Genomic DNA, 20,123 nt, shown 5'->3' with positions numbered 1-20,123 from the left:
ATTTTATGTATTTATTTGGACCTTATTTTTTAAGCTCTGGAATACTATCCACAATTGAAACAAAAAAATGGATGTCCTGGTTACTTTAATATTTTTCTTTAAAGCCAAAATGCTGAACTGTACTATACCATCCTCCACTAATCTAGTGGCTATCGCGTGCGCATTTGACGCACAAGGTCCCTGGTTCGATTTCCAGTGGAAGAACTTTAGAATTTATACGCACTGGAATGAACTGGAAGTTACAAACTAGCACAACGTTCTATTGATATATTTACAACAGTTGATCGAGAATGAATCATTTCTAGCTATTGCTTTGCTCATTTGGGTGTATGACACTTTGTTACACCATATTTTTTTTTTAGCTATAATTCTAATTGTCCCACCGATTAAGTCATTGTTACCGGGCTATATTACTTCAGCACCGAGGTTACGTGAGATGTGACTACAATTTAACTTTACATTCTAACCAGAGATCGAATTTCGGACCAGATTGCTGCTCGGGATTCCATCGTAGGATTAATATTTCAAATGGAGATGGCATGTTCCGAGACACAGAACGTCTAAATACGTCCTACGTATGCGTAGCTGAATTTTGCCGAAATCAGAGATGTGTTCTTTTTTTAATGCCTGAACTACTTGAAAAACCATATAAGGAGCAGTATGGAATTATTGGAAATACTGACAGTTAAAATTAAGTATCTACTATTATGTAATGGCATGAATTATTTATCCGCAAACCACGTATGTTATTCAAAATAAATAAGAAAACAAAATCCAGTAATCTCTCTTCTTTATAGAAAGCTAAGTGTGCTAATGGTAATCACTCTACTACATTTTATGCAAAATAAAATGAAAAGAAGAGCTCATCAGTGTTATGTTAGCTCGCAGAGTAATAAGAACATGAACTCTTATTTAGAAAAAAAAAACAGTAAGCGACAACGTAACTATTTACTGAGAATTTGTTATATAAGTAGTCGGTACATTATGATTGCATGTTAGCTTAGAAATGGCGTTCATTATAGATATCACTATGTAGCCATGCATAACATTTTACTGAAGTAATTTTATATTTAGACATAAAGGCGGCTAGATTTCACCAGTACCATACTCGAATATTCAAATAATGTATTTCTCAAATATTCGATTAATGAATTCCTCGAATATTCTAATAAAAATCGTTATTCGAATAACGACTATTTGAATAATCGTTATTAGAGTAAAATTAATTATTCGAATAATTATTTGGATAACGATTCGTTATTTGGAAAATGATTAATTACTCGAATAACGATTTAGTATCCCAATAGTCGTTCGAATATTGAAAACAAATATTCGGATACTCGAATAACAACATAATATATGCCAATAATGAATATTTGAATAACTATATGGGTCAGAAAAATATACAATACGCAAAAGCGATGAAAAGCGACTGGAATCTTTCGAAATGTGGGTGTGGAGAAGGATGGAGAGAATTAGTTCGGTCGAACGGAAAACGAATGAGACGGTATTAGAAATGGTGTGAAAAAAAAAACAATTTTAGATATTATTGAAAAGAGAAAGAGAAACTGAGAAGGAACTGTATCATGAGGGACATCCTAGAGGGTATGGTGGCAGGAAAGGGAGGGAGGGGGCGAAGGAGACTACAATTAATGGACGATATCAAAAGAGGGAAATCATACGTGAAGACAAAGAGATTAGTGGAAGACCGTGGACAATAGAAAGTTCTCAGTTGCAGCAAGGGACCTGCCAATAATGGTGAAATACCTATGATGATGATGAATAACTATTTGACTAACTTTAACAACTCTAGGTGATAGTTTTTTACCACAGTCATACATAGCCATCACGTTGGCTCCCAACCTCACTATTTTTGGTTTTCAAGACTGAAGTATTTTTCGGTATTACTTAATTGAAATCCCCAATCGGCACATGGGGCTGAGTAAACACCGAAAATTCTATCTTCAACGTGAATCAAACTCATTCAGATCATACACACTTTTTCGACTGCAAGGAACTTTTAAAAAAAAAAAAAAAGAAATACTGGTCTTCATGTCCACATTAAATGCTTTTGAAGTGTGTAAAAGCTGTTAGTGGTAGATGGATGGATTAGAGTTTAGCGTCCTTTTCAGCAGCGAGGCTATATGAGACATGGACCTAGAGCTTAACATTGGATCCAAACCACATAAGTTTTCGCCGGGAATGTTAACGGTAGAAATTATGTAGATGTTTATTAGTTTAATTTTCAAAGTAAGCGATAACTTTTGCGTCAAGATGAATAGATTTATTATTATTATTATTATTATTATTATTATTATTATTATTATTATTATTATTATTATTAGTAGTAGTAGTAGTAGTAGTAGTAGTAGTATTGAGGAGAACAAGAAGATTGCAAGTGCAAGATTGCAATTAGTTCGATAGTAAAGATCGTAAATACTTGTGATAGAACGAAGATGTTAGCGTTCTAAATTTGCGGTTAGAGAACCTGCTAGCGATAGATGAATGTTTATGGTGATGCTTAGGTTTGTTTAAGATCATCCAATTAATTGTTAGAAGCAACAATCTCATTACAACATTAGTCTCAGCTATCAGTAACAACATTGTCATCGAACTTCAAAATCCATGTCTATCGCACTACCCACGTCACAAGAGAAAACACTAATGTGTGGTTCTTCCTTCTTTATATCCGAAATTATAGGTAATATAGCTCAGATGTTACTAAAAGAAAATATCCCTTTATACCAGTTTTCTTGTTTTTTTTCCATACGTCCTTTTGAATTGGAGTATAAAAGAACTGGCGATCGTGTCTCAACTCTATTGGCTTAGCGCTCCTATTTACTTATGCTAGTTTTAGGACAATACACTGACAACTAGAATAGTAAGGGCGGTTGGAGAACAAAATCATTTCAATTAGAAGTAGAACAGATTTGATTTTTCTCTCTGCTAGTGTGTCTAACCATACATGATACTAAGCTAAATTGAGATCTCTAAGTATTTATTATTATTTTATAAACGTTTATTCAATGAGGTCTAAAATTTGAAGGTTTAGGATGATGTTGATAAGCACTTGCTTGAAATTGCTAGTCAAAACATACAAACAAAAATTACTGAATATCTAGAACATCTGGAGAAATATACAGTTTACGTCAAATGTGCCTTGTGTCAATATGGATTATAAAAGCGAATATATACATATATTGTGATTTCTAATAGATATTTTCAAGTAGTAGTTGCATATTTTTGTTATTTAATGCATAACTCCATGTAAGTTGATCGAGTCGCTTAAATGTTCATATTGATTACATACATGGCAAATGTGATATGTTCATCTTTGTAAATACCTAGTTTTTAAAATTTCTGTATGCATTGAAAAGTTTAGATTAATGAACAGACTACAATTCTATTCCGAACTACATGTAATTTGTTTAAATAAATCTAAAAGAAATTTTTATTTGTAGAGCTTCCTTTGCTATTATTTTTTCTGCTTAGGAAGCTTTATAATAGAATGCAAATTTTTGGAAGAAATGACGTACTACTTTTTACCATATTACTACAAAAAATGCGTGGGTGCTGTAGAGTTCTAGTGAGAAAAATCTTTACGAAATATATTTTTGATAGACCAAGAAGAAGATAAAAGGAAAATTATAAATCTAAATCTAAAACCTAGAAACTAATAACAACTCTGGACTGCTACAGTGTAACATCTGTTGCCATGGTTTTGATCTTTTTACAATGAGTCTTAAATCTTATAAAGTTAGTTAGTTGTTTAATATATTGGAAATCATATGTAAGCCTAAATAACAGGGAATATTAATGGCTCAGTGGTAAAGTGTTCAATTCTGGTGCGAGAGATCCCTGTTTGATTCCAGATCATGTGAGTTTTGTAGTAAACCAAACCGTGCCCGTAGGTTTACTCGGGGTATTCCATGTTTCCTCTCACATGTTAATTTCACTAATTCTTTCTTTTTTCCTCTTGCAAATCAAATTTTGTACTCCTCCCACATTTTTACCTACTTAAGACTTTAGGAAAGAACTGTTGCCAGACATCAACTAGAAAATATAATTGTTTACTAACTGCAATCCGCCACTGTTTTCCAAAGAGAAAAATGGACAGATACAACATAAGAAAAAGAACAACGAAGCAATCTATCCCAAGAATTGGCGATAGTCTGTACGTGGATCTCAGTCTCTCCGATTTTTTTTTTCTGAAATTCTTGACGATCAGAGGAGGAGAAAGATAGAGGAAACCATGCGTTGATTTGACAAATGACGTGAGCGCAACGGAAAAGGGCTTTCTCTCATTCAATTGACCACGACCATCAATTCAACTTGTCACTGTAAGTATAAATATATATGGGAGCAAGTATACATTTTCTTCTGTGACCATCATGGTCAGGATATTAATTAACAAAAAAAGACCGAAGGGCGTTATTTGTGGATAAGTTATTGGTTATGGTTGAATGAGTGCAACTGAACATTCTACTCTTCAGGTGTCTTAACTAGACGCTAATCAAAGCAATTTCCATCATCATTCTTTTGGTCACTGTGGGTTTCTATAGATACATTCCCATTAATGTTTGAAATACAAAGATCAATAAAACATCGTATATGGTTAATAATAATATTAAATTTAATTGAGGTGTGTTAAAGGGTGTAATAATAGTTTCATTAAAATGTCTGAGAAATAATAGCAAAGGTTGCACTGTACAAAGTGATATCTTTAGTAAAAAAAAAAAAAAAAAACTTTAAAGCAATCTATATGTTAGACTGAAAGATCGTAACACTGATTCACTCTAACTGTGTGTGTGTGTCACCGTATCGCGAAGCACCGTTACCACTTTCGATTTCTATGATTCTCCGTTAGATTTCCTTGTGCAACGTTTCACAAGCAGTTTTTCTTTTCTATTTATCGTCTCTGAAGATCTTGTGTTTACAAGTGCGCTACATTACGAAACAATTATGTAATATATGTCTATTTTGTAGGAAACGATTTATTTCATTCACGAAAATTTGACAAAACAAATCGATTAGGAAAATAATATATATATATTTTTTTTTGAATTGGGAAAGTCTGCAATAAACATTTTTCAGCAAGTTACATTAAACTTAGTGAAATATGACTTTTAACAGTTTTCGTATGAGTTGAAGTAATTTTGATATTGAAAAATCTATATATTAAGAATGCTAGGTTTATATGTTTGTCTCCAAAGAAAAGTTTGTATGTTTGTCTCCAATCCTTTCAACAACGAGGTCTCGAAAATCAGAAGTGCTAGGAACGTGTCGTTTTTGCTGCTCGATTCCAAATTTTGTTTAGATTGTCCAGTTCTAATTGAATGTTTAAGAAACATGGCCATTATTTCTTTATTACAGTTGTTAGGGATACACTGGAAGTGTTGAAATTTTAAAAAAAGAAAAGCATCATATCCCACTAGTAAGAGATTCCAACACCACATAATTGTATGCAGGAGTAGTATATTTCCCTAGTGTTTGTTTTATGCCCAAATGATAGTGAAAAACGAATATAACCATTTCTCCAGCCTAAAATGAATCTTTATTATTTGGAGTATTTTGGGCCAATGAACACCATATATCACTGACATTATAATTAATTGTATGTGTAATGTATTTGCTTATTACATACTGCATGCAAGAAGAAAGAAAATACTGATCATACATGAATTAAAAACTCCAATCGGATGTAGGCTCAAATCTTGCAAACGGTACGAGATATTGAAAAAAATAATCTAAAAAAACTCCCCTTTATGGTAACCCTTGCCGATTTTTATCAAGACTTCTTTCATTTGTGTCTATAAAGGGATATGTACAGATGTTGTGAGGAGTGACAAGGAGATTCATGCTCATATGTAAATGATCGATGTGTAGAGATCCCAGGTTCAGCTAGTAGTCTAGAAAAAATAAATACGAAACGATTGTTTATAATACTAGAAATATTTATAGTTAGATGATTGTAGGTTATTTGATATATTCAGGGAGGAGAGGAAGAGCATAGGATGTGCTATGGTGATAATCGAGCCTTTGGAGTGGGAGACTCAAGTTAGATCCCCGACGGGAGCTCATATGGTTCGGATTCCATGTTTCATATAGTCTAGCTGCGGAAAAGGGACGCTAAACTAAAAATCAATCAATCAAATCAACAATCTTTTCTATTGTCAAATATCTCAAATTTATTTTGAAATAAGAGTTCATATTTATTTTCATTTACATTAAGCAAAATAAAAACCGGACAGATATCTGTTTAAATAGGAATGTTAGTCAATAAACTGAAAACGTGATTGGGTAGACTCATGGTCTTAACCTGGGGGTAGGACGCCTAGGGTCCTGATTTGAAATAGGTTGAGAAAACCTGGTGTAGACATAAAGCAATGTAATATATAACTGCTAGGAGAAAATACTACACGAATGTAGTGAATCGTGCATTGCATCTGTTTTTTTCTGAACATTTTCCATATAGAAAGATCACACAAGCTCTTCTAACGCTTTAATTAATGTATTGCATGGTATTATACCTGAACTGACGAATCTTTTTAAAAAAATACATTTTAAAAGGTTCCATAGTTGTACTCTGAGGCTAAAGGAGAAGTAAATAAATGATAGTCCATGGCTGTCTACCTTCCCATGTCTTGTGACGCACCCCTAGGTGTTTCTGACATGTTTAGCATCCACTTATATTCAATGTCTCTGAACTACAATAAACCTCTGACTTCTGGATATTCTTTTATAATATATGTTGTTATTTCAAAAATTAGACATTTTTATATACATTTTAATTGATTGAAGTATTGCAACTAAAGTTTTTCTCCCCTCCTCCGGGCAAAATTTTAAAGATGTGCTTCCATAATGTCCCCTCTTAAGGTATCCATATGGTGAAGTCCATAGAGTAAAAGGAAACGATGGAACCACGTGTCGGTGTTAAACACTAGACTTTACCATAAAAGATGAGCACTGTACCACGAAGCCATGGACAACTCAAGAAGGATGAGATTTTAGAATCATTATACTTTGTTCTGAAATGTTACTATCCTTTTAAATAGATTCATTTACTTTACTTCTGAGTCTAAGAAAATTGATTGCTTTGTAAATGAAATGAAATGATATCTTTAATATTGTACGCTTATGCTCTTTAGGCTAAAGATGAAAGATAAAAGTAAATTAATACGCAAAAATTGGTGAAATGAAGATGAGGAAGGAAACAGGTTTACCTCGAGAAAATTCACGGATACGATATGGTCCATCATTAGCTTTTGTAGTCTGAAATCAAATCAGACATTCACGTCAGTGATTAGCGTTCTACCAGTAAGTCACATGCTATGCTTACTTATGTTTCTCTGTGTATAGAAATATATATTCATAGAAAAAAATTATATACCAGTTTAGCACAGGTTGTCGCAATCTTGTGAGTGACTAATATTCTACAGAAAGACACCTGCATGTTAAACATCACGTATTATCCCTATATGTTTCTAGTATAAGGAAAAATAACCTAGTAAACTTTAGTAATAATAAATATCTTGGGCAGGAATTGAACCCCACATGACTTGACATATGGAGGTAACGTGCAACAAAGTTTGTGCTTTTTCACAAATTATTTCCTCATTGTTGCTTCTTTAGCTCAAATTAAGAGCCAATCGTGTATGACATGACCCTAGGTTTGATAGTATCTCTATTTTTAATTTCAAATCGAATAATAATATAATGTAGTACAAAAAATTAAACAATTTTATTATCAATATTTTAATAAAAATTGTCAGTATAATTTTTAAAAAACTACTTTAAACAGAATCAACAATATTTTCTGTAAGAAAGTTGTGATGAGAAGCACTTCTTTTAGTTAAATATAAGAAAACGAAATGTATCTTGGAATTATGCTACTTTTATAGATTAGTGTATCGTTACTGCTTTAATTTACCACGGATTACCACAAATCCACGAAAAAGAAAATACTAAGATAGGGATGGATTTTTAAAACTAGCATCATATTGCTTTACAACCATCTTTTAAAAGTCCGTATTAATTATAGGGTCACCAGAAAAGCGCATATTCTTTATAACATGCTATACTTAAGATACGTTATCAATACCTCAATTTGCTCCAGTTATCTTTGATAAAAAAAAAACGAATTATCTTGGAATCGTAAGTAGCGAATACAAATTTAATGACAAAAAATCATATATTGGGATTGGTATAATTTTTTAGAGATCTATATGATTAATATGTAATTGGTGTCATATATTTTTTTTTGCTTCTTTAAATTTTATTTTACTAAATGGGAGTGTTTAGACTTTTTCTTAAGACAATGTTTACTATTTTTGAAAAAAAAAAAGAATCTCCAAATTACACTAAATTTTCCTTTGAATTTTAAAACGTCACTGTGATCTATAATTTTCAATGACAATAAAATATTCCCAACCACGTGCATATAGATTTCTAAATAGGCTAGTCGTAAACAAATGTTTTCATGTTCGTGAATATGAGTTCGATATCTGGCGGGAGCACCTAGCTAATGATTTTAAACGTCAAACAAAAACAGAATAAAATGTGCTAAAATTTAGGAAATAATACAAGAAGTACTTCAAGCAGAACTTTTTGCCAGTTCTTAAATATACTTTGTAGTTTGTGAAATATTACAAACTTTGAGAATATACCTCAAAAGCTCAATACTTAGAAACTGAACAGTTCGAATAATTTTTTTGGTTGTCTTATATGATATGTTTTCTTTTTCAGACATAAGAATGATGGAGTGTAAATGAGATAAATCTATAAGAAGATTACTGACAAGTAAACCTTACGTTTGGGTGAATCGAGTTGCTGACTGAGACACATATGAGAAAGTAGTACTAAATGTGGTCAGTATTTCAGTGAAGTTATAGGTGCGAAGCTCCAGGGGTTTAGGAGATACAGCTACCAGAACATCACATGGAAGTACAGAATAGTCTGCATACAGTTGGAGGTAAAAGCCCTGTAAGACCTCTTGTAATGACAAAAGGTGAATAACAAATATATGGGTACATATTAGGACTAGGTGGAAGTCATATAGTAAGGGTATACCTGACGGCGGCCATCTTGAAATCCGCCATTTTGAATTAAGGTTAAGTTTTTAAAATAGGAGTAGGGTCATGTGATACATGATTTAAGGCGCAAATTTAATCAGAAGAACAATGGTGACGTTAATTTTGATTTACGCGCAATTGGTAAAAAGTTACTGGGGAATTAATTATTGTTGCAGCAGCTTTACCCCACCTTGTAAATTTTGTGTTAATGATAATAATTAAATAAAAAGCAGGTGGATAAATATTAGGTCTATGGTAAGAGTTGCCTTGATGGCGGCCATGTTAAAATCCGCCACTTTGAATCAGACAAAAGTTTTAAACAAAACGCATAACAGTGACACCATATTAATAGCAAATTTTTACCATAAATCCAACGGTATAACCATTTTTGCTTTATCATTAACCAGCACAAAATTAAATGGGAATAGAGTAATGCAATAGATGACTTCGGGCTAGAAGTTAATCAGAAATACAATGGTGGCGTTATACAGTTGGATTTATGGTAAAATTTGCTATTAATAAGGTGTCAATGTTATGTGTTATGTTTAAAACTTTTGTCTGATTCAAAATGGCGGATTTGAACATGGCCGCCATAAAGGCAACTCTTGCCATAGACCTAATATTTACCCACCTGCTTTTTATTTAATTATTATCATTAACACAAAATTTACAAGGTAGGGTAAAGGAATAATACATATGCTGCAACAATATTTAATTTCCCTGTAACTTTTTACCAATTGCGCGTAAATCAAAATTAATGTCACCATTGTTCTTCTGATTAAATTTGCGCCTTAAATCATGTATCACATGACCCTACTCCTATTTTAAAAACTTAACCTTAATTCAAAATGGCGGATTTCAAGATGGCCGCCGTCAAGTATACCCTTACTATATGACTTCCCCCTAGTCCTAATATGTACCCATATATTTGTTATTCACCTTTTGTCATTACAAGAGGTCTTACAGGGCTTTTACCTCCAACTGTATGCAGACTATTCTGTACTTCCATGTGATGTTCTGGTAGCTGTATCTCCTAAACCCCTGGAGCTTCGCACCTATAACTTCACTGAAATACTGACCACATTTAGTACTACTTTCTCATATGTGTCTCAGTCAGCAACTCGATTCACCCAAACGTAAGGTTTACTTGTGAGAAGTTTTCTCATAAGTCAATCTTGAATCCCTTGATAAACAAAGTTACCGGAAGCATTTTTTGATAGGACACAACTGCATGTTTCTTTCATTTTTCTCATATGATTCTTTCTTTATTATTCCCAGAAATTGTTACACTTCCTTATGTCTTAATACGGTACGCGGAAGACGAAGTAATATGTATTTTTTTTCACATGAACAAACAATATTGGAAAGTGTAAATTATGAAATGGTAATATGGGATACCAATGCATAAGAAGATACCAGAACAATATTCACAGACTTAAAAAAATAAATTGACAACATTTTGCTTTTGCGAAAGAGCTTGGTACTTGACGATTCAAAATGTGCCGACTGTAATTGGAATTTCTCTGTCCGATTCCTGTTATGTTTTGAGAATGCACAATCATCACATATAACTGGATGAATCCACGAAGATAGAAAGAAATGTGTATACTTTCACATCCATTATTGATAGTCCATGTACAAGTACCCCCACCCTCACTCAAATTATAAACGTTTAAAAAAATATCTAACACACTTTTCTAAAAAAAAAAAAAAAGACTTCTTCAATTGACACTTCCTTGCCGTTCGCTGTCAAAGAACTTGACGCCACATGGTCTAGTTACACGCATCACTTATCATAGCACCAAACTTTTTTCTCCTTTTTAAATAGAAATCCTTCATTGTTAACTGTGATCAATGATTTGAATACAAGTCCTTGATGTTTCGAAGAATTTTTTTCTTTCATGTTTTAACTGAAAAAAGCACACACACACAATTGTTGAAGCATCACTCGATACATACCTTAATTTCCACATGCTGACCATATAATCCTAACACTGGAAGATGGAGGTCCTGTCCTTATGAAGAAGGACTCGCTGGAAGAAGTATTAATATATATAGAATATCCTACTTCTGTTTCTATTCACTGTGGTTTGGTGGCAGCACTATTGTTGGTTTAAGTCGAAGTTGTAAGTGAGATAGGGCTCACCTGTGTGGAACGGTGGCCCGTGATAGTGTGAGCGTCCGCGCGCTTTCTGCTGTGGTTTTATACGGCGCCCTCCTGACCTAGATATCGGAGTTTTCGCTGGGATCTGGAAGGTATACGTGGCTTAAGTGTTGTAAGAGCAGTTGTTCGCAAGACTCTTATCAAAGATGAAGATGTAATAATAAATTTAATATTCCGCATCATTAATGATTCCTACTATTTATTAAATTTTCTGCTTGATATTAAAAAAGTACGTACATCCGTTAGGTATTTGAATATGTTATTCACGGTAGCATTAACTATGTTTTATGTATAATTTTTATTTCCATATTAAAACCTGTTTTGCTTCCTTTTAACGGGCTTCGTAAAAAAAAAAAAAAAATACTAACAGTTACTTCATATTTACTCTCAATTTCATTTTGTTCATCGTTATAGGGGAAATGCATTAGATTTTCCCCTTATTCAACAGTTATGGAAGATTTTTTTAACTTATAAAATTGCTATCACTTAGTTTCATTAGAATAATATTCAAACCATTTTCGATCGGTTTAAATATGTAATTAATTAAAAGTACTAAAAGAGCATGGGGAAATCAGCGTCGAATTCGATATTTTCTTTTATTTAGAAAAAAGTTTGAAAACGTCAGGAGTACTGATGAATGTACTTATAATTACTTCCTCCCTCTAGCTGCAAAGACAGTTGGCCCAACAGTGGGGAACGGAAGGCTAGCTAACTGCCAACGTTGGTCCTACGTTCTAATTGGCCGCTTTGCCAAATATTTGCCAACAGAATCAATTGTTAGTGTATCCAATATGAAAGAGAAAGAATGTGATTAGAACTACGATGGAAGCTGTTAGACAAATGATGGTTAATTGTTGATATATACTTTAAAATACCTTAGGTTGAGCAATGTGTTTTTCAACTTTATATTTGCAGTCACCGATCAACAGCCGACCATTAGCCTACGTAGGGCCTAACCAAATGTGCTGCTACGGTCGTAGAGTACACAATTTTATTATTTGATTGATAGATTGGGATTTATCATTCCTCATCAGCGCTGAGGATGACTGACTGATGAAGGTTTAATTGGGACAGCGCTCAGGGTAAGGTTAACCAAACAGCTTAATTTGGATTCCAGGAACTAAGTCCAGCATTCGTAGAAAATAATCTCTTGTTCATTACTTTTGCAAGACTACAGTTAATTTAGTTCCATCTTAAAAATATGTCGTTTTACACCGAAACTATCTGCGCAAAGTATGAAATATGCTAATATATATATTCCCTTTTTTGTTTTAACTTGCTGTAAGCTCTGTAAACCTTTTATCCTTCTCTTTGGTATGTTACAACATAAGCCTTTGACACATGTGACCTCTGTGTTTGATTTCAATAGATTGATTGATTATTTGGATTAGAGTTTAACGTCTCCTTCAGCAAGGCTATGTAATACGTACACCTAGAGCTTGACTGGGATTCAAATCATATGAGCTAAAGGGGATAAGGGGCAGGCCCCCCGATGGAATCGTCCGCCCCCTCACTGCTCCCGGAAATATCAGTGTCCCTTCACTTCCCCACTTAAGAAATTAAAAATGGCGTCATCCCTAATGAGCTCCATCCAGGATCTTGATTTCAGTTGAGGATTCACTGAATAATTGAAGAGAGCAAAAATCAGCGCGAAAATTTGATCCATTATACATTAGTAAAAGTCTTGGTTCAACGATAACTTTCATTAAAAAGAATGTCCAATCTTCATCAAAATTAGCATGTTTTCTTTGACATTTTCCTATCCAGATTAACGTTGAAGATGGCTAAGAATAAAAGTGTTGATTTTATTCCACTTTATTTTGTAATTATCCCATGATAACTTGCGAAATAATTTTCCTTCTATCACGAAACGTGATACATGTGAATTTTTCTAATATTACTTGGGGTTGAAATCTGGAGAAATATTAACTCTTTTTGCATGAGATTTTTATAAGTGGCAAATTTATTACTAAACTCTTCCTTCCCGATCGAAACTCGAGATTTCAAATAGTGTTCATTATTATCATAAATGACGCACAGTGACAACAGTATTTTATTTCCTTCCAAAACCTTCCACATGGCTAAGGATTAGTGTACATATCTTTGGCGTGGGAGACCCGGGCTCAAATCCCGGCAACAGTTCAGTGATTCGGATCCCATGTTAAGTTCTAGGTACACGTCTCATATAGCATTATTGAAAGGGACGCTAAACCCAAAAATTATGTATATTTCCTTCAATTCATGTATCAGATTAATTGTCATTCGTTTTGTATGAAAATAAATTTATTTGGTTAATCCTATACCATATGTGCTTCTACTAGGTGACATCTTATGTGTTACCTCGGAGTCTTTTCGTTTTCTACTCCTTTCTAATTAGACCAATTCTTACACCACTCACTTAACAGGATATAACCGTGGGACGTCAAACTTAAGATTCCTCGTTATAAATAAGAGTTACATTTACTATTGAAAGTTGCTGGTCACTTGAAGATACATTAGATAATCTTAATAGTGATCATTATCTTCACGAAGTATCACGGAGAATACCATGTGAATACCAAGTACTTAAAGTAACAATTAATATTTTCGAGTGTTTTATGTTTTTGTTTGTGAGCTGCAACCTCTGAGAAGTTTTTTTTTTCTTTCTTTCAGATTTCATTCAGAAAGTATAACTCTGAAATTGACTCATGTATTTATGCCAACTCAACAATAAACGTTGAAAAATGGAAGAGAAATCATTGTTGAGCGAGTTTGAACAAGTGAGAAGTCAGAAACCCAATGCAGTAATATGAACCTCAGAAAACATCTTTATAAGACCTTAAGATACTGTTCAATTCACCCGTTTAAATTACCAGTATAGAAAGATGATTTCTTTAAGCATAAAGAAAATTGTACTAAAGTTCGAAATGTACAAAACGACAAATACGAATTGGAAAATGTTAAGACGATCTCTTTTTGTGGGATATTACCAACTTTTGCCTCTTCCTGAGTACACCTCAAAGCCTATTACGAAGGATAGTTGCCTTTATTTCATAAACTGATTTTCTTACTAACGTAAGTGGAAACTAATTGCTTAAAATCTTTTGACTTTCTTTCGTATGTTGTTATTGTTTTACTTTAATGAACATGACGTTAGAAGAGTATATTGCTGCTTACCCTTTTCTTACCAAATTTGAATCTCCGCTAGAGGTATGGGTATAAGTTGGCGGTTGCTGCGCCCAATTTTCACTATTCGAAAGTTAAAAAGTTATTCGAGTAACGAACAATTATTTTAATAGCTAATATTTGCTCGTCATCTATTTAAAATAAAAAAAAATATTTTGAGAATAGTTATTCAAATAACAAGTAAATTACTAATGGTGATAAAGTTATTCGAACAGTAGCAATACATAGTGGGGAAATATCGGAGTATTTGAGTATATGTCATTTTTGTGCAGAGCACTTCATATAGCTAATAATGCCCCAGTGCAGTCTCCTCATATTTTGATTTTGCTCTTTCTCCCCGAATATAATTTTCTGAAATCAAGCACACTTTTAAGGTGTATTCTGAAGGAAATTATTGTTTTGTTTTAATTTATAATTTAATAATTAATATTTCATTAATGCATTGATCACCAAATGAAATTTAGTCACGTGTCACACGAAGCTTAAACAAATTGGATCCTATTGGACACAACAAATTCTTAACTATTAATATCTTTTAAAGTTGCTCTACGCAAACTGTCCTATATATATAACTGTCAAATTATGTCGTTTTCCGAATGTCCCATTCTTTGATATTCTAAATCTGGCCACCTTATATTTATTTTATACCTAATTTTAAAACAGCATTTATTGGTGTCTAAAGAACATTCCTAACTCTTGAGTAAGAGTAGAGTTATAACCATTGAATTTTTATACAAAACCAAGCTGATAACTAGTAACCATTTTAAAGCAGAGACGAGTTACAAGGCTTTAATAATCCAATAGTACATTAGTACATTAGTGCAAAGTGAGTAATTTAGATTTTTCTCACATTTTTCGGTTGGCAATGTGGAGGGTGATGAGAGGAGTGGAGAGTTATGACATATAAAAATAATCTAAAATGTTCCATATTAGTGTCATTATGTATTTCAAGGTCACTTGGATTAACAGTGACACTCCCGATGTCGTTTAAGACCAGGTTCGGCTCCCATTGACATAGAGGGTGAGGGGTGGTAGTTGAAAGAGGTAGCATTGCGGATTTTTATCATTACTCTTTCATTGAAATGCGTATGAGAAGAAAGTGTTATAATACTTTTCACAAATCTATTGTCCCAGTGCGAAGAACGGGCATTTCAAATATCTATATATCAGATCGATTATAAGTATTGAGCCTTCGGAGAACAAAATTGAGAATATATTTACTGTTATTAAAAATAACACTTTGAAACCCTATATGTACCATTTTGTTTGATGATCTGCCATTTTTCTGTCAACACCATCGTCCCGTCACTGTGGCGCTGCCCTTTTCTTTGACCAGCTCCTGCAGTTTCTGTTGAATTGATAGATGTATTTGCGCTAATTTTTGACAGTATTAGCCCAAGTTTATCGTTCTGCTCAATGGCAGCAGCTTGTGATGCGCGAAGCCTTCCAATCCCACCAAACACACAGCATAACCTTCCTGGGTGTAAGTGGAGACTTTACCAAAGACTGTGGAGCTTCTCCTTGCTCGATCATGATCTTTTTCGGATGTTGTTGTTATCCATTTTTCATTACTCGTGATCAACTACTTCAAAAATGGCTCGTTACGTTTCAGTAGAGATTCGCAGATAGAATTTCGGTCTGTAAATGTTTTTGGGTCAGATCATGTGGCAGCCAATCGTCGAGTTTCTTCTTGTAACTAGCTTTTTCAAATCTGTTGTAGGAGAAATAGGAAGACTGTGTCGTAGGCAAATATGGTTTAGGCGAAAGAAATGAAAGGGGAGAGAGATTGGTCAATTTCTGTAGACATAATTCATAGTAATTAGTAACACTTAGTGCAATCAACACAAAAGAAGAATGTATTCATTGAAATCCTCAATAAACTACCGAAGGTATCAAATAGATTGTCATGATTTGGGACAGGTATCTAAATGTAGCTTGAAGAACGCGACCCTTTTCCGGTGCCGACATTTTCTCTGATCACAACCTCGTGCTTGCCGAAGTTGATAACGAGAAATTATAATCAGAAGAAAAAGAGTGAATAAAATGAATACTGAAAAATTGAAAAAGAATGAAGTAAGAATCTAACCGTTGAAAACCTGGAAGAAAAGTACTCAGGTGAAGAATCGATAGGTGCAGGTAGTAATAGACTGTGAGAGCATATTAAATTTTGTATACAGCAGGCTGCAGAAGAAGTAATAAGATACCGCGAATACAAACTGGCTAAGAAAACAGAGTTACAGAGCACATTTTGCAAAAATTGAAGGAAATGATGATGTGGAAACATGTTAATGTTAAGGTAAAGATTGAAAAACACGAGGACGATAAACAGTATAATATTCTTCGGCATGAGTTTAGAAAACTGTATCCGAGATTAGGAATGGAAAGGGAACCGCGGTAAATAATATATCAATCGAATTTATGAAGAATATGTGAGACAAAGGCAAGAAAGAGTTGTTCTGACTCTGCAATGAAATATATGAAACAGGAGAGTGGCCAAATGATTTCCTGAAGAAAATTATGATACTGTTGGCTAAGAAATTGAATCCAGAGAGATGTGAGGACTATAGAACTATTAGTCTTATATTGCATGCAGCAAAAATTATGCTTCGAATATTGAACAGAAGGTTGTATGGAATCCCAAATGAAGAAACTGAGAAGAAACAGTTGGGTTTCACGAGGGGTAAGGACATAAAAGATGCAATTGAATTAATGTGGGTAATCGGTGAGAGGTTTATAGGAAAAGGAAGAGAGGTGTGTGTTATATTTGTTGCTGTAGAAACTGCTTTCGACAACGTGAACTGGGAATTATTGCTGGGGACACTAAAGAAGATTTGGTTGGAATGAAAATATCGAATACTCATAAGAAACTTATACATGAACCTACAAGTAAGTGTTAGAATAGGAGAGGAAATGACAGAGAAGAGTGCAATTGGAAGTAAGTTCGACAGGGGTAGTGTTTAGAGCCAATTATTTCATATCTATCTAGAAGAGAAAAAAACATGAAAAACTAGAAGAGAACATACATAATTAAGACGGTATTTCGGTAGGAGGGAAAATGATTAAGTGTATTGGAGATGATATAGCACTTGTTGCGGAATCTGAAAATAAATAAATAAGAAGTTAAAAAAAACTCGAGGAAGGACTGTAAAAAATAAGAGCTGAAAATAAATTTTAGGAAGACAAAAGCCATGGTGATTGGAACGAAGTGGTTGGTGTCAAATATAAAAGTAGGAGGGAAGAAAATAGAACAGATGACTGTTTTTGTAGTGATGATATAAAGTGCATACGTGAAATAAAAGCAAGGGTAGGAATAGTGAATGATGTCTTTAGGTGGAAAAGTCATCTGTTTTGTGGGTTCTTGAATAAAGAATTGATAAGAGTATTCATAGAATGCTTCATGTGGAGTATTGTACTATACGGAGTAGAAATATGGACATTACTAAAAAATTATGAAGAATGACTAGAAGTCTTCGAGATGTCGGTATGGAGAAGAATGGAAATAATTAGCTGGGTCGAGCGAAAAACGAATGAGAGGATGTTAGAAATGGTGGAGAAGAAAAGAACAGTTTTATTGGCTAAGAATGAATCTATTGTGAGGGATGTGCCAGAGGTTATGGTGGCAGGAAAAAGAGGGAGATGGTGAAGGAGATTTTAGTTAAGGATAGTATCAAAACAGAAAAGTCGTACATAAAGACGAAGACGTTAACTTAAAACCATGAAGCATGGAAGCTTCTCAGTTGTAGCAAGCGACCTGCCAATAATGACAGAATACCTATGATAATAATTTTCACAGTTGAATGATGGATATTTAGGTAATGACTGGTTACGTGCTGGTATTTTTAGACTTCTGGCAGAATAAATATCATCTACATTTGCTATGCTTGGTCACTCACTGCAAGAGTATCTTTTGACATCGAAATGTCCAGAACGAAATCGATTGAACAGTTTGACTGTTGCTTTTGCACGGCGCCAAACCTTACGTCTGATTATAAGAATACAACAATTTGCCACATCTACTAGCGTCAACTGCCAACTGTAAAATGATGTTAAGTTTGATTCGTTGCGACTCATAGACTCTGAGACATGGCTCACTAACGCCAATTCGTTCGATAGGGCTCAATACTTTTTAGACGACCTAGTATTCCAAAAATGAAATACAAAACTGTTTGATGCTTAACTCCTCTTACATAGACTGCTGGATTGATTTTGATTATTTTTAGTACCTGAGTGTATCATGGCCTATTTAAGTATTTATCGTATTAGTTTTGCCGAAGAGTTTAACTAAAACGGGTAGAGAGGTTAAAAATGGGATACCAAAATCTGACAGTACCTCGAAAGTCCGTCAAGTTAGAAAGGTGAAACTCGGTATATAAACTCCTCATTGAAAATAAGGGGACACTTGCCCCAGCTTTTTAAAAACAACCGTTTAAATGGGGATGGAGCATTTTCTATAAATAAAATGTAATATAACAACTCTTGGCGAATAACTCCTCTAGACCGTTGCAATCACATTTGATGATTTTTGATACGTAAGTGGACCATAGGTTAACTCAAATTCCCATCACATTCTTGGCATGGAGGGTGAAAAGGGGTGAGGGATAAGATTGGGAAGGTGGTGACATGTAAAAATAATTAAAGAGAACCAATATTAGTTTGCAATGCATAGTTAGCGGGATCATCAAGATAAATAGTTGCACTTCCTATGCCATTTTAGCTAAATTCATTTAACACGGGTATGATAAGATGAGGGTAAGTTTATAGGTAACATATGTAAAAATAATCGAAAACAAACTATATTAGTGTTCAATTCATAGTTTTCGTTGTATCTTAAATTAATAATGACATTCCCGACGTAGTTTTAAGTCTAAATTAATGCCACATTCATACCACTTCCAAATTCATGCATCATTCTGGGAAAAGGACTCCCTGTGCGAAGAACGGGTATTTCAGCTAGTTTGGAAATAAACTTGTTCACTTGTAAATTCAGAGGATTTTGCTTTGTTATCAATGAGTTTTTTTCTAAAGTAGTAAGGAAGTTATATTAAAACGTAACAATGTTTAAGCGTAAAGAAATGTTTTCCTGTTTTTAATAACTAATGCCTAACAGATTTCATTCATTAAATAAGCTAAAATACGAAGAATTCCTATGTTGATTGTATTCACATTAAGAATTACTATTTTCTACTTATTAATTATACAGACGTTCTTGAACGGATGTTCTTTGTTAGTTAATTAAGAAAGTGTATTTAATGTATCGTACGAAGATACGTACAAAAATGTTGTTGTAAATACTTTTAAGCTTATCATAACGTTGTGGTTAAGTGCTTCGTATTCGGATTTGTAATAATTTTTTATGAAAGATCAAAACACTTACAACTACAGTACTTTTTGGAACCTTTAATACCGAGGTTTATTAAAAAAAAAAAAAAAAGCTGTTAATATTATCCATTGCAGTAGTATAAATTTAATTTAGTTTTTAAGACTGTTTCAATATCTATAAACATCCCGTATATAATAGAGTTAGACTTTTTTTAAGTTAAATTATAGTTTCATGTCACTTTTATGTATTGTAGGCTAAAGGAAGAATCAATTAAATGTATGATTATGAAAGTAGTGATGGAATGACAATGTGGAAGAAATAGGAGAACCTTGAGAAAACTCACGAACAAGGTGATGTTTATATCAAACTCACGTGACCTGAGATCGAACGAGATACCCTTCTC

At 33.6% G+C, this 20,123-nt stretch overlaps 1 protein-coding gene across 1 annotated transcript in view; it reads right to left on the bottom strand.

Annotated features, from left to right (window-relative positions):
• LOC145668517 (uncharacterized) overlaps window positions 1-11,260 on the bottom strand; it is a 94,579-nt gene extending 83,319 nt beyond the window's left edge. The window contains exon 1 of the mRNA XM_081736491.1: window positions 11,031-11,260. Within this exon, the coding sequence (XP_081592617.1) occupies window positions 11,031-11,053 (23 nt within the window). The 5' untranslated portion in view covers window positions 11,054-11,260. The remainder of the gene's footprint in view (window positions 1-11,030) is intronic.
• Window positions 11,261-20,123: the final 8,863 nt, after the last annotated feature.

This window comes from Thermobia domestica, chromosome 13 (genome assembly GCF_964235325.1).
Source record: "Thermobia domestica chromosome 13, izTheDome1.hap1.1, whole genome shotgun sequence".
NCBI classification, from domain to species: Eukaryota; Metazoa; Arthropoda; class Insecta; order Zygentoma; family Lepismatidae; genus Thermobia; species Thermobia domestica.
Note: the sequence above shows the minus strand (reverse complement) of the source record. Positions and strands in the feature narration are given on the sequence as shown.